The sequence below is a fragment of the Mytilus edulis genome, chromosome 10 (genome assembly GCF_963676685.1).
Source record: "Mytilus edulis chromosome 10, xbMytEdul2.2, whole genome shotgun sequence".
Classification (NCBI taxonomy): domain Eukaryota; kingdom Metazoa; phylum Mollusca; class Bivalvia; order Mytilida; family Mytilidae; genus Mytilus; species Mytilus edulis.
Window position 1 is genome coordinate 71,372,866 of NC_092353.1, and position 16,271 is coordinate 71,389,136.

Genomic DNA, 16,271 nt, shown 5'->3' on the forward strand with positions numbered 1-16,271 from the left:
TAAATTGTTATTTAAATGGAGAGTTGTCTCATTGGCACTCACACCACATCTTCCTATATCAAATAGTTTGTTTTTCCCCTTTGGACAAAATATTTCTATGTTTAGTATCTTTCTCGGGCGTACATTGCTTGAGTTACCTTGTTCATTGCTATATTTGATGATAGTCAATTTATATCCAGCGAATAGCTAATATACTTTACACAGATTTCACAATAAAGCTTTCATTCAACATTACCTGAATTGTTTAACATTTTTCTTTCCGGGACCTTTTATAGCTGATTATGCAATATGGGCTTTGCTTTTGCTGAAGGCCGTACGGTGACCCAGAGCTGTTAATTTCTGTGTCATTTGGGCTCTTGTGGAGAGTTGTCTCATTGGCAATACCACATCTTCCTTTTTATATTCACCGTGACTTCCAAATTATATGCGCTCTATTTGATCATCACCATGAAATTCTATAAGCACGATCGAATGTATATATTTTGCTTTGGACCAAGTCTATATAAAATTGAGAATGGAAATGGGGAATGTGTAAAAGAGACAACAACCTGACAAAAGAGCAGAAAACATTCTTAGCTTTAATAATGGGAAATTCTAAGCTATGCTAATGGGAATAAGTAAACATTTAAAGTGACATTTCAGTCGTGTTCAGTTTATTATATCAAATATTCTTTAATTTAATTTTTTTGTTAAATTTTCTATGCAAGTACAAAAGATTTGTCTTATTTATTAGAAAGGCCATAGATATGTTTACTTAACGATACACAATATCACAGTAACTTCAGAGCAAACTCGAAAAATAGTCCTGGAAACTTAAATTGTTACCGGCATGATTCAGATAATTTTCCATATCTTTCTGTTTTCTGTGTTTCCAGGTTATGAGTTGATTTTTACAATTAGAATCGAAGATGACAACAAAAACTATCAATACTTGTGCTTTCTTTGATTGGTTGTTTTATACTCCCCACCTTCACCTTTTGTGTATTCATTTTGTATGTACATGGTGTCATAGATCATATTAATTAGTTCAATGTATGTTTACTTGTTTTCGCTAATGTCTTTTATTTGAGTTTCAATATATATTTCATAGATAATCTTTCTATGTTACAATGTAAGATGTTATACACTGTTAACTCAGTTTAGGGTGAAGGTTCAAAAGTCAATGACACAACAATGCATTGACAAAAACAAATAGATGATATTTAGCGGAAACTATATTTATAAATAAAGGCAACAGTAGTACACCGTTGTTCGAAACTCTCATCAATCGATTGAGAAAAAGACAAATCCGGGTTATAAACTAAAACTGAGGAAAATACATCAAATATAAGAGGAGAACAACGACACAACAGAAAAACAACATACCAATGTAACACACACAGAAACGAACTATAATATAACAATAGCCATTTTCCTGACTTGGTACAGGACATTTTAAGAATAAAATGGTGGTTGAACCTGGTTTTGTGGCATGCCAAACCTTCCGCTTGACAACATTACATTAGAGGACTACAAAAAAATAAATGGTAGAACATATAGGACAGAGAAACACACGAATAATAGCTAACAAAAAGTACCAGGCTTAAAATTCACCACACCTGACGCACGCCTCGTCCTCCCAATACTTACCATACAAGAGTCTATTTATTCTTGGAGCATGATAATCGAAAAACATATAAAAAGATTCACGTAGTTTACTTAAGACTAAGGCAAATTGCCTTATAATGTTAAGTCATCGATTTGGTGCGGGGACCTTCTTTTATTTTAGAGCAATTCTCTGTAACCACAAAACATCTTGTATAGAGAGGTCGGCACACAAAGTCACCGATTTTTCTGAAACTGAGCTAAAACAAGTTATCATGTAAAAAGGTAAGAAAAATGCCGACCAAATTGTTGATAGGCTACGGTTGCCATGGCAACCAAGTAAATAAGCTTTTCCCGTACATTTTAAGAAAGTTAGCATAGAAAAAAACCAAAGTGCAATGTTCTTTGCAGTCATTCAAAATCAATTGATTTTATTTCATGATATTTGTAAATATGTTTCAGAAACATGAAATTTGAAGAAAACAAAATTTGCTGAATATTACCACAACTATATAACAAAAATGGTAGTGCTAAGGGGTTCATAAGGGGTAATTCTCTATTTTTATCTCCTGACAACGTTTAATTTAAACTACGACCTCTTATGGAGATTTACCTGTTATCTACAAACCAGTATACTTTATACAGAAAACGATGTTAGGATTAAATATCTCGATTATATTTAAACATGTACAGTATATTAAGTGATATATAATACGGCTATCATAAAAGTGTATACAGGTTGTTATCACCGTAAACTGTCACAGTATCTTACCAAAATGACGGCTGAGCATACCCTTGGTAAACATTTCGCATTGAATGATGGAAATTCCATCCCTCTGGTAGGACTTGGTACCTCTAGGGTAAGTTGCTTAACGGTAAGATTGGTTTGTTCCATTAAATATCTAGTTTGACTTCGAAATATTGTCAAACTTGTTCAAAGCTGCCGGGTACAGTTTACTTAATGGTAACATATTTACTACACGTCTTGTTTCCGCTGTCTTTGTAGAAAAAGAAGAGCTAATGACGATTTATATAAATGGAATAGTAAAGTACAGTTATTAAAGTTTGTATCAATTGTACTCCATAACCTATATTTACATGTACCTAATCAGAGGGTGATATCATTTGGTATATCATTTAGTTAACCATTTAAAGTATAATAAATGACTACATACATTTATATAAATAACAAAGATGTGGTATGATTTCCAATGAGACATCTATTCCCAAAAGATCAAAATGACACAGAAATTTGCAATTATAGGTTACATGCACTGTACGTCAATGAAGAATGATTAAAACTCATACCTAAAAGTCAGCTATATAAGGTCCCAAAATGACAAATGATTGTCTACTTGTAATCTAGATATAAATTAATGAACGAAAAACAAATTTGATATACAGCTACAATTTACCACCACTGAATTACATGCTCCTGACCTAGGACAAGCACATACATAGTTTGGCGGGGTTAATATACATGTATTTTATTAACATTAACGTTTTTTGTTTCCTTTGATTTGTATGTTTTATTCATGACTTTATTTTATTTCTTTGTATTGAATTGGGTAAGTTTAGCTTTGCTTTTTTCAACTTTTGATCTTCAGTGCTGTACAACTTTGTACTTTTTTTCGCTTTCGATCTTTTATATCTGGGAGTCACTGGTAAGTCTTGTGTGGACGAGGCGCGTTTTGACGTATTGAATTTTAAACCTGATGCTTTTTGTTATTCATTAATCATGTGTTTCTTTGTCTAATACGTTCTTCTATTTATTTGTATTGTAGTACTGTAATATTATGTTGTCATTTCAATGTTATATTTAACATTGCCTTTAAAGTGCGAGGTTTGGCATGCCTCAAAACAAGGTTCAACCCACCATTTTTTCCTTTAAAAATGTCCTGTACCAAGTCATGTATATGGCCATTGCTATATTATTGTTCGTTTCTGTGTGTGTTACATTTTAACGTTGCGTCGTTTGTTTTCTCTTATTTTTGAGTGTAATTTCACATTGCGATAAGACGTGTCACGGTACTTGTCTATCCCAAATTCATGTATTTGGTTTTGATGTTATATTTGTTATTCTCGTGGGATTTTGTATGATGCTTGGTCCGTTTCTGTGTGTGTTACATTTTAGTCTTGTGTCGTTGTTCTCCTCTTATATTTAATGCGTTTCCCTCGGTTTTAACCCCGATTTTGTTTTTTGTCCATGGATTTATGAGTTTTGAACAGCGGTATACTCCTGTTGCCTTTATTTGTGTATAATACCGATAAAAATAGAAAGAAAAAAAAAGATTCATAAGGATTGATGATTGTGTCACTTCTTCATTATATTTGTAACAGATGCACAATTTATACAACAGGAACTTCGACATCTTTGATTAAGGGTTTTCTTGAGTGTAAGACAAAATTATTCTTAATAACATGTTAACAACTCATGCAATTAATTTTATTGGCCCTATGTGTGTCTGAAATTTGTTTATTGTCAAGAGACATATGTAGCGTTGCCTTGTTTACACACAGAAAAATAATTTCACTGATTTAGGTATCAGCACTGTTTTAAACATGCACATTAGATTTAAGCTCTAACCTCGTGCTAATGTACACTTTGGATTAAGAACTGCAACAAATAAATTGATCTTTGCTTTGGGTCTATTAAGTGTGTGTTCTGACTTGGGTCTTGAATCGATACATGTAAATCATATTTGTACTATTAGATAACAAACTTATAAACTACATAACATGTATGTTTTGATATGATGACAACACTCGAGCGGCATTTCAAAATTAGATTTCATTTTCAACAGAATACAACATTCATGACAATTCTGCCCTTTTTAAAAAGAAAACACACGAACAAGATTATAAAATATATCATCATTGCACGGTTTTAGCATAACAATAAAATTGAGAATGGAAATGTGAAATGTGTCGAAGCGACAACACCCCGACCATAGAGCAGACAACAGCCATGTATTTATAAGAACAGAATGTAATTTTATAGGGTTGCTCGTGTGCACACATGAAGCGCTGCCATACAGTATATACTAAATATGCGTCGGTCAACTATAGATATACTAGCCTTGTGGTCAACTTTTAAAGTTTTTTCCCTTTATAAAATCACAAACTGAAGCATTAAATTCTGAATTTTAAATTGATGTGTATTTTCAAGATTTTACCAAATGAAACGATTTCTGTGATCACTACTGCTATTGATATTGGTTACCGTCACTTTGATACGTCAGAATTCTACAAAAATACAACAAAGTTAGGCGACGGTCTACGACAAGCTCTACTTTCAGGAAAGGTCAACAGAGATGAACTTTTCATCACAGCGAAGGTAATATAAGTTTAAAAGTAACAATTAAAATCATGAAGATATTGAACTCCGAGGAAAATTCAAAACGGAAAGTCCATTATCAAATGGCAAAATCAAAAGCTCAAACACATCAAACGAATGAATAACGAATGGATAGAGCCGTGATGTAATGATTAGGGTATCGGACTACTAACACAAAGGTTTCTGGTTCGATTCCCGTTCCGGAATGAATTTTCGGGTCTCCCTTGACACCATTTGTCTTGAGGAAACAACTGTCATATTCCTAACACAAAATAAAAAATACAATAAAATGCAAATGGTATCTGCATCTTGAATTTTCCTCTGTTTCGACAACGCAGAGTATCTTCTTGGACAGTGTAAAAATTACCAGCACATAAAGTATAATGGTGCACTGTCAGAAAATCGTTAGCAAAAAGTTGAGGCAGGATACATGCTATATTGGTACATCATGATCAGATGCCAAAACACAATAATATGTAGAGTTTAAACTGATATGTCATTCTTCACTTTACTCTTGAAAAACAGTGTGTTAAACTGTGTATAAGTCATTTCTCAAACAAACAGTGCATACTCAAAGCCAAAAGTAAATTAAGCTTAGAATTTAAAGCATTAAGAGACTACGAAAGAAACGCAACCTCTTGACGGACTAAGCCAGAAAAGAAAAAGTATTATATCCTGAATAAAATCTAACCAAAAGAAGACATGATATACTGCAGCTTATAACACATGTATTACACTATGTGACATTGAGGCCCTAAACTCCTTTCGGGACACTTATTGGCTGAAGGAAAAACTTGCAGTAAACATTGACATTGTCTGTGATTAAATAATCAAGCAAAACTTGTTGAAGTCCGTATTATGGCATACACTTGTTTACACGCACGTCATTTAAATTATTGTTGATAGATATCTCATTGCCAATCAAACCTCATCTCCATATTCCATTAAAACAAAATCTGCAATTAGGTTGCAACTATATAGTGGAATACCTTTGATTTGTGAGCCGCGAGAAAGTATTATAATTAAATACATTAACTGATGATGTGTTTATATATGACTATGGGGAAAACGCAGTCAAGGCTAGTGTACTGTGTAATCAACTTTTGCTTCTTTTTCATAGCGTTAAACACAACAGTACATTCGTGTGAATATAGACTGCATTTTAACATTTTTTTCTGCAAATGATAACTACTGATCCATTAATTTTACAATTGGGTTAACCTTTGAAAACAGTTTATTATTTACAATTGCTTGCGTCATGTGTTATGTTGAATTCAGAGGCAATTGTTTTTAATTCCGAATTTTCTGCAAGGCTTTTTAATGATGAAAAAAAAACCTCCTCCTTCCGACGCGAATATTATTGATTAGCCGGTGGATCATATTCTAAAAGTGTGTTAGGTCGGCTTAATTGTGCCTACCCACGTAAACATGTTATTGACTGGACGATCTTACATATTCGATTGACACACCAGTACTTATATCTAATATGTATCAACACAAATATGCTTTTCTTGATCGAATATTTAAAAATTGAAACTTTTTTTCTCTTAAACAAATGATTCATCAGAGATTATAACGCTTTAATTACCAATTTATTTACCTTGAAAACTTACTTACACCAAACAATAACAACAAAGATCAATCCCAATGGTTGCTTTGTAAGAGAGTAAAAAAACAAAATATAATGGTGAAGTTGAAGTCATCCCTTTGTAAATTTTACGGACGTCATCACGAGTTGGTTGACTGTTATGGAATAACCGTTTCACAAATGATATCGGATATGTTCCTTACGTCGTAACTACAATCCCCTTCCCTTTCATGAATGTGACCTACCGAATTAGACTATTTACTGGATTCATAATCACATAAGCAACACGACGGGTGGTGCCAAATGTGGAGCAGGATCTGCTTACCCTTCCGGAGCACCTGAGATCACCCCTAGTTTTTTGGTGGGGTTCGTGTTGTTTATTCTTTAGTTTTCTATGTTGTGTCATGTGTACTATTGTTTGTATGTTTGTCTTTTTCATTTTTAGCCATGGCGTTGTCAGTTTGTTTTAGATTTATGAGTTTGACTGTCCCTTTGATATCTTTCGTCCCTCTTTTATGCATGTTATGGTACAAAAAATATTAAAGAATACATTCATAAAAAAAAAAAAAACAACTTACATTGGTACATGTAGTAACTTATGTTCTTTATATTAGCTAGCTCCATGTTATGAGGACTTGGGAGACATAGAAACTTCACTGAAAGAGTTTCTATCACTATTACAGCTAGAATATGTTGACCTGTGTCTTCTGCACTTTCCCATACAGTTTAAGGTAAATGTAAGGTTATCTTTAAAAAAGTAACGTTAGTCATGATAAGTAGAATGATACAATTAAGTTACCCTTGTACAAAATGTCATTCACTATGTCTACCTTAAGTTATTTCATAAACATGTTGATCTTCACAAATTTATTTACTGTTAGTATCTAATATCAGCAAATAATCAGTCGAACCTTTACAAATGAAAAGATATTGAACATAGTTGTATAAAACATTTACCGAATTACTCCTTATAACGCTCACATAGTTTTTTGTGCAAATTGTACACTCTCGCTGAGAGATCTGATATTGATTTTTCACGTGAGTACAGATATGGCCCTTCCATTGAAATGCACATTTAGCCAATGTGCCGGCGAAATAACTGTTTTTTTTATTGTTGCCACTGCCGTCAAAAATGTTGTGACGATACGGGTTTGAATAGTCTATGGTTAGCAATGTCCATGATTATTGCAACTAATCTATAAAAAACAGAACGAGAATCAGTAACGGAAGTATGTTGGGCTTCTTGAAATAATAAAGAAAGTTTTGACAATGGAATGGAGTATAATTCAGTTCTAATATGATAAATTCCTAAAGGTTTTTGAACAGACATTAATAGACTATCATTTGTCACGGTGTGTACAGCAGGTGGTATATATTTTCTGTGACCATGACTTCTATTTCGTCGAGCAGAAGTATTAAATAATTGTAATGTATTGACGGTACTACACCTAGGACTAGACAAAATACCTACAGTAATACTTGAAACATATAAAATATTTTACAAATAAGGCAACAGTAGTATACCCTGTTCGAAATACATAAATCGAGTGAGAAAAACAAATCCGAGTTACAAATTAAAACTGAGGGAAAAAAATCAAATATAAGAGAACAACGACACAACAGAACCACTTAAATGCAACACACACAGAAACGAACTATAAGATAACAACTGCCATTTTCCTGACTTGGTATAGGTCATTATAAGAATAAATGGTGAACCTTGTTTTATGGCAAGCGATTCTTAATTTCAGCAATCCGTTTGATTATTAACATCATTTACTAAAACTCTTTACTGAAATTATTTCAATTCAACTTATAATATCCCACACGCCACTATTTTTATGCAGAAAGGGGCTACAAAGTGTAACGACCACACAAAGCTTGGAGAATATATAAATGGAATGTGTGACCATGTTCAGCTGTGGAAAGTAGGTACAAAAATGTATTATAAAACATTGGTGATCTAGATCGGATCAATACTTACTTTTAATTGACTGTTTGTTTATTTCATATTCTTTCAATGTTTCCATAGTTTGTGTTGTAAGCAAATTTAAGCCTTTGACGAAGTCAATTATTGTTTCACGTGTTGCTGCTGATCAATAAACGTATAATTATGTTTTACTAAAATTGAACATAGTAGAAAGTTGAATCCAGACAAATATAAAAAAAACATATTTTAAATTGATACTGCTACCAATCTACAGTGGCAAATGTTTCTTGATTATTTATGATAAAAAAACTTGGTTTGCAAAGTAACTAGACCGAGATGAAAGGTGACAAATGTAAACTCGTACGAAAAAAGGGAAAGATTCAGAAAGAAAAAAATGCTTTGTATATAAATCTTATTTTTCAAAATTGAAAACTATCAATATTTTTATTTCTAAATAAACCATTTACAGTTGAAATGTACAGAGATCACATGAAATTAGCAACAAATCAACAAGCCAATATATATGAGAGGGATGTCAGCCTGGATCACACAACTCTTTATTATCAATTTCAATAAATTTTCAGATTGACGAAAGTATCATTTTTCTTTTGCAAAACGCTTTGTTTTAAATTTCAGGAAATGGAAGACGTTGTTGATAAGGGGTTAGCAATGTCTATTGGAGTCTCTAATTTTAATCAACAACAAATAAAAAATATAATTCAGACATGTAAAATACCTCCAGCTGTTCTTCAGGTATTTACAGCTGTTTCTCAGTTTTGGGTTTTGAAAATACAGAAATGGGTTGCCATTTAAACACATATAATTTCCCCATAATATCAATGATACAATGCTTGTTCCTTTTCGAAGTGTGTCCATTGCTTTTATTTCTAAGTAGTATCTAAACATTCTCCATCGTTATTGTACGATGAAAATCAAATCATTTTGACTGATGAATGATTTCAATAGCTTGTATTTATCTAAATCTATGCTGTACCTTAACGTTCGGATAATAATCTATTTACCCATTCGGAGCACTTAATATTACGCTTGGTTTCGGGGTGAGTTCGTGTTTGTCAGTCTTAAGTTTTCTATCTTTTGTCTGGAGACTTGTGTTTGTCTGTGTCGTATTTCCTTTTAATGCCACAAACGTTGTCAATATTTGTTAATACATTTCTAATGTAAAATTAGTATCCCCCGCCTTCCTTTTCTACAGCATGTCATCTATAGTCACCATCTCTCATATTTATTCCCAACGATTGTTTTTAACAATGTACATGTATGTATAAAAATAAGAAGCTGTGGTATGATGTGCAGTTTTTAACTATAGTCCATAGGTCACCGTACAGCCTTCGGCAATCAGCTAAGCACATACCGCAAAGTCAGCTTTAAATGGTATCGAAATGACAAATGTTAACAATTCAAACGAAAAAAAATAATGTCCGCTTTTGTAATGTACAATACAATGTATGAACAAACAAAAAAAAACAATATTATGCATTGCAACAATCCGCAACCTTTTATCATTTCATTTATTTAGACAGAATGTCATGCATATCTACAAATAAAAGATCTTGTAAAATTTTGCCAAGATGAAGGAATCTTTATAACTGCATTTGCGCCATTTGGATCGCCTGGACTATCGAAGTATAAACCTTGGTAAGGATTTAACAAATTATATATAACTTTTAATAGATGTTTATGAGGGCCCTCATGGGGTTTTTGATTATGTGATTACTTGGCCGTTTTTTTAATGATTATTTGATTATTAAGCCAAATATTTCATGATTATTTGATTACCTAGGACTGTATTTTTAGTTTATGATTATTTGATTACTAAAGATAAGCAAATATTTAATGATTAATATGTGTTTATTGATTACTAGGACCCCCCCCCCCCCCCCCCCATGAGGGGCCTCATAGATATAGATGTTTATGCTTTCATGTTTTTAAGGTTTTGTGTGTTTGTTTCGTTCTCCAATATTTTCATAATTTGATTATTTCTTATCTGTCAACTTTAATTTTTGCTGATGACAGTTCTATTCACTTGTGACAGTTTGTCAAAGATGCAGTAAAGATATCATATATCCATTACAATTTATTAAAATGTGCTTTAAATACAGAAAATAAATGAAATGTTTCAGAAAAAAACTTTTTTGAACTGAAGAAGTACATGATCAGGACAACAACCTGTTAAACATGTTAAGTATTGATTTAGTTGTTTTGCGTATTTTTTTTATCCATTAAAATAAAACATTTGTGAAGGAACCAGCTTACGTCGGGAATATGACAGTTGTAATCCATTCGTTTGATGTGTTTGAGGTTTTTATTTTGCCATTTGATTGAGGACATTCCGTTTTGAATTCAGTATTTTTATGATTTTACTTTTTAAGCCCGCATCCGGGGGCGGGATTTTCTATCTGTGTTGCAGATCTGTTGGTGGCCTTGGGCTGTTTTTCGCTCTTATGATGATTGCTATCTCTTTCACTCATTCCCTGTTTACATTCTTAATTTTATGAATATTACATTTTGAGTAATAAAGGCAAAGTAGTATACCGCTGTTCGAAAATCAAAAATGGATTGAGAGATAACCAATCCGGGTTACAAACTAAAACTGAGGGAAACACATCAAGTATAAGAGAAACTCAACAAAACAACAGAAACACTAAATTTTAACAAAAATCCGAACGACAATGCAGCACACACATAAATGAACTATAAGATAACAATTGCCAGTTCCTGACTTGGTTTAGGACTTTTATTTTCGAAAAAAAATTATGGGTTGAACCTGGCAGTGTGGCCCGCTTTTATGCGTTGTTAAATTATAGCAATAAAATGACAACACTACATGACATAACTACAATACACATAAATGGAAGAACATCTGGGCAAAGAAATACACAAATAAACAATACAGTAGAACATTACGACATGCTAATAGTTATCAAAGGTATTATTTAATACGCCAGACGCGTTGTTATCTACTTAAGACTCATCAGTGACTCTTAGGTGAAAAGAGCAAAGAAAGCCAAACAAAGATGACGAGCATTGAAGACCCAAGATTAAAAAAAGGTTGTGTCAAATACGGCTAAGGTTATCTGCCTTGGATAAGAAAATCCTTAGTATTTACATGTAAAATAATTTATACTTTTGCAAACAGTAAATTTATAAATGTGAACATATAATTGATTTGCATGTCAACACCGAAGTGACGTTTAACCAGAGAATAAAAACAAACGAGTAAAACAACCTAGGTCAGCACATAAAACAGCACAACTGAACCATGCTTTGTATTTCACACGATTTGATCGACGTCACAGGTAAATTAAAAAAAAAATGTGAATATCACAGACATTTTAAACCAATACACATGTCATATTATACAACAGCTACAAGGAATGCGATACTCTCAAAGACGAAGTGGTATTAGATCTTGTTAGAAAGTATGAACGGACACCTGCGCAGGTTTGTGTTCTTCTAATTGATATGTTTTGTTTTAAACAGCATTAAGCTTATGCATTGCTGTGATAATAAAAAGGAAACAATGCTACGAAACAACGACTGACAATAAACCGAATTATATCAATTGTTGGCAATATGTTTTATAGAAGTCAAATCAATAAATCAATGGCAACAACAAAAAGGAATATTTCCTTTTTTTTTAAAACAGGCGGCCGAGAAAACCACGGAATGTCTTTCAACGCAATAGTTATATAAGAGGTTTTACTCGATGAACATTTTGTTTTCTTACAATTTTGTATGGGGTTGAATTTAGTGCGTTCTTTTAGAGAAAACATTTTTTTTTTATTAATATTTATTCCTATTCTAAAATATAACTAAATGTACTAGTAAGCCATCGGCGTACTAAAAAATGCAACCTTCAAACATACACCAAAATCATAACATTTCAAAAAGCTTATGAAGATTAGAAGTTTAATACTAATATTCATAATTTGATTAATGTAAAGATTACAGTTAAATTCATTATAAGTTTAAAATATTCTACTAGTAATTTTACAAATTGTATTTAAAAGATTTGCTTTCAGATTCTTTTACGGTACCTCATTCAGCATGTTCAGCGTAGTATTGGAGTGATTCCAAAGAGTTCCAATGCTGTTCGATTGACAGAGAATATAAATGTGAGATATGTTCAAGGGAATCTAAAGATAATTATGTCATGTATTCAGGGCACAAATTTAATTTGAAAAATAAAATCAATTGAGGTCAACTTTGTCGTTTTTGTAGCTTTTAGGAGTAGCATATGATTTTCCGACTGTTGAAATAAAAAAATGAAAAAAATATAAATGTAACATACAAATTAAATTGACTTAGAGATGAAACGGAGAACTCGTACCTTACTGTTGTCCGAACTTAAGTAATATAACGAATTTAATGATACATTTTAGCTGTAAGTAATTATGTATTCAACGTAATTAAAATTGAACTTTCAACGCAGGCAAAGCTATCATTAGACTGGCTGCTCTATTTAAGAAAGTAACTTCAGGCGTTAACGATTTTTTAGTATTTACTATGTCAAACTAATGATTTCTAGCATTCTATGGTGACGTCTATTCCAGACAAACCTGTCGAACACATGTACACTGAAATGTCAATTTGACATGTATATTATTACAAGCATAGTGAAACTAAATACTTCTTTGCCAATTATATATTAAAAAATTCAAGATAGCACAGAGACTCACATTGCCAGACAAAAGAATAATTATCTATTTGACCGCAGAAAAATAAAATCATTCTAAACTACAAAGCATCTTATAAAAATGTTACTGCATCTATAAATTTTTAAATAGTGACACATTTCTTGTTTTATCAAAATTTATTTCTCTTTGTAAAGCAAGAAGTACAAATGATTTATTGGTTCTATGCAAACAGACGTAATCATCTTATATCTACGGAGCTCACGCCCCTCAAATATGAAATGTTAAGGCTTACATCAAATACTTATGTTTAATATTTCAGATATTTGATTTTAGTTTAACAGATGATGATATGGAAATGATGACCAAGTTAGACAAAAGAAGTCGTATTTTTTCTTTTCCATTGTAAGTTGTTTAGTATCTTTACTGTTATTTAAGCTAATCGAGTGTTCCATTTATCTATTTGCTGTATAAAATAACTGGGTTGCTGATGCATTGATGTATATCTTGGGACCAATAGACAAAAGAACATATTAACTTATACGTCATTGCATGGTCTCTAGTGTAGAGTGTTATCATTGGAAATCATTACATATCTTTTTATTTTGATATATGAAATCACTGGTGTGGTTCTCCTACATAGGAGGTTAAAGATACAAAAAATAGATTAAAATAGATTAGGTTAGATATATAACTAAGGAAATTTCTCAACTAAATAACTGACAGAATTTACCTGTTATTGACTGTTGTTGGTTTTTTTTTTTGGTGTGTCGTTTCTCTGTCGGAACATTGGTCTATTATTTGTATAACTTCTTAAAGAATTTGTTTTTATTATGTTAAAACACATACATTGCTTTAAACGTGTTAAAAATAAATATTGTAAGGTGGAAGGGTAATTATCATTTTCATTATTTCTTAATACATATAAAAAAAAAAGAAGATGTGGTACAATTGTTAATGAGACGAATATCGCCAAAGACCAAATGACACAGAAATTAACAATTATAGGTCACTGTACGGCCTTCAACAATGAGCAAATCCCTTACCGTATAGTCGGCTATAAAAGGGCCATAAATGACATATGTTAAAGTAAACGGTCTAAATAATGTAAAAATAAATGAGCGAAAAACAAATATGAAACACATCAACGAACAAAAACCACTGAATTACAGGCTCCTGACATGGGACAGACACATACATACAGAATGTGGCGGCGTAAAACATGTTAGCCGGATCTCAACTCTCTCCCTAACCTGGGACAGTGGTGTAACACTACAACATAAAAAAGAACTATAAATTAGTTGAAAAAGGCTTTAAGTTAACTCATCAGATGGATAATAATAGAAATACTACACACAGTTTTTGATTTGTTTATGGAAATAATTAACAATTTTCATTAGTTGGAAAATATTTCAGGCACTGTTTTGTACGTATATTCATAATGACTATTAAGATTTACAGTTACAACTGATCAATGCAGAAAATTATCTGATTCCTTATAAACATATATTTTGAAAAAAATACTAGAATTGTTAGCATTTTAAAACCATTGTTAAATCAGGCAAATCTTGTATAGCTTAAATAACTTCTGTGCACACTGCCTGTATTGATGTTATCATATAACTATAGTCTATTGTTGTTGCTTTATTTGTTTCGGTCATGAAGTCGTATATCACACTGCTCTATTATTGTATCATTGCACTAACAGTAACAGTTTTTGCAAGAATATTCTGAATGTGCCAAATTCCAAGTTATAATATGGAGATATGATTTGATGAATTAAAAATCGCCGTTCATGACGGGGCTATACTTGATTAATGATAATAAAAAATATAAAAAAAAAATAATATGCCTGACGTGACACAATTGACGTCAAAGCGGTTAGTTAAATTCGGTTTTACTGTGCAAAGTTTACCTGTCAATTATATGAAAAAGGTCAAATACCAAAAAAACATAACTCCAAGGAAAATTCGGAACTAAAACGTCCTTTATCTAATGGCAAAATCCAAAGCTAAAACCACTTAAACGAATGCTCAACAACTTTCATTATTCTAAATTGGTACAGATGTAGAAAATGATGGATTACACATAGCTATCTTAACCTATCCCAAGTATAATAGTATCATAGAGTTCCACAACACCAACAACAAATGTTTGAAAAATTAATGCATTAGTAGTATACCGCTGTTCAAACTCATAAATCCATGGACAAAAAACAAAATCGGGGTAACAAATTACTAAAACTGACGGAAACGCATAAATATAAGAGGAGAACAACGACACAACACTACAATGTAACTAACACACACAGAAACGGACCAAGCATCAGACAAAATCCCACGAGAATAACAAATATAACATCAAAACCGAATACATGAATTTGGGATAGACAAGTACCGTGACACGTCTTATCGCAATGTCAATTTACACTCAAAAATAAGAGAAAACAAACGACGCAACGTTAAATTGTAACACAAACAGAAACGAACTATAATATAACAATGGCCATATTCCTGACTTGGTACAGGACATTTTTAAAGGAAAAAATTGTGGGTTGAACCTGGTTTTGTGGCATGCCAAACCTCGCACTTTAATGGCAATGTTAAATATAACATAGAAATGACAACATAATATTACAGGACTACAATACAAATAAATAGGAAAACGTATTAGACAAAGAAACACATGATTAATGAATAACAAAAAGCATCAGGTTTAAAATTTAATACGCCAAAAACGCGCCTCGTCCACACCAGACTCACCAGTGACGCCCAGATATAAAAGATCGAAAGCGAAAAAAAGTTCAAAGTGAAAAAACAGATTATTTCAAAGACAAACGTACATAATCATATCGGGCCGTTAGTTTTCTCGGTTGAATAATTTTATTTTTTTAATTCCGGAGTCTTTAATATCTGAATATGCGGTTTTGGATTTGCTCATTGTTGTATGTTTCTGTATCATTTGGTCTCTGGTGGAGAGTTGCCGCATTGGCATTTATATCACAACGTCTCATTCTACCTATACTAACACCGTAAACATTAATACGCATCAATCTCGTATCCTTAACATCTTGAAAAAATGGTTATCAGTCCGATTTTCAATAAACGATACATAGAATGAAATTCACTTTTGCTGTAATATATAAACGTATTGCAATAGTCTATCAAATTAAAATCT

The 16,271-nt window shown here is 32.1% G+C and overlaps 1 protein-coding gene across 1 annotated transcript; it reads left to right on the forward strand.

The window, feature by feature from the left end:
• The first annotated feature begins 2,190 nt into the window (after positions 1-2,190).
• Positions 2,191-13,503, forward strand: LOC139492948 (1,5-anhydro-D-fructose reductase-like). Its single transcript, XM_071281096.1, has 9 exons — positions 2,191-2,444; positions 4,754-4,921; positions 7,124-7,240; positions 8,357-8,437; positions 9,076-9,192; positions 9,977-10,095; positions 11,826-11,901; positions 12,483-12,575; positions 13,417-13,503. Exons 1-9 carry the CDS (start codon positions 2,361-2,363, stop codon positions 13,501-13,503), a joined length of 942 nt encoding a protein of 313 aa, XP_071137197.1. The 5' UTR covers positions 2,191-2,360.
• The last annotated feature ends 2,768 nt before the right edge of the window (positions 13,504-16,271 follow it).

Bases quoted from the DNA above. Each gene is read 5' to 3' on its own strand.
- LOC139492948 (XM_071281096.1), top strand. From the start codon at position 2,361: ATGACGGCTGAGCATACCCTTGGTAAACATTTCGCATTGAATGATGGA. The intron at 4,922-7,123 runs GTAATATAAGTT...TCTTTATATTAG, and splicing joins AACTTTTCATCACAGCGAAG to CTAGCTCCATGTTATGAGGA. The intron at 8,438-9,075 runs GTAGGTACAAAA...TTTAAATTTCAG, and splicing joins ACCATGTTCAGCTGTGGAAA to GAAATGGAAGACGTTGTTGA.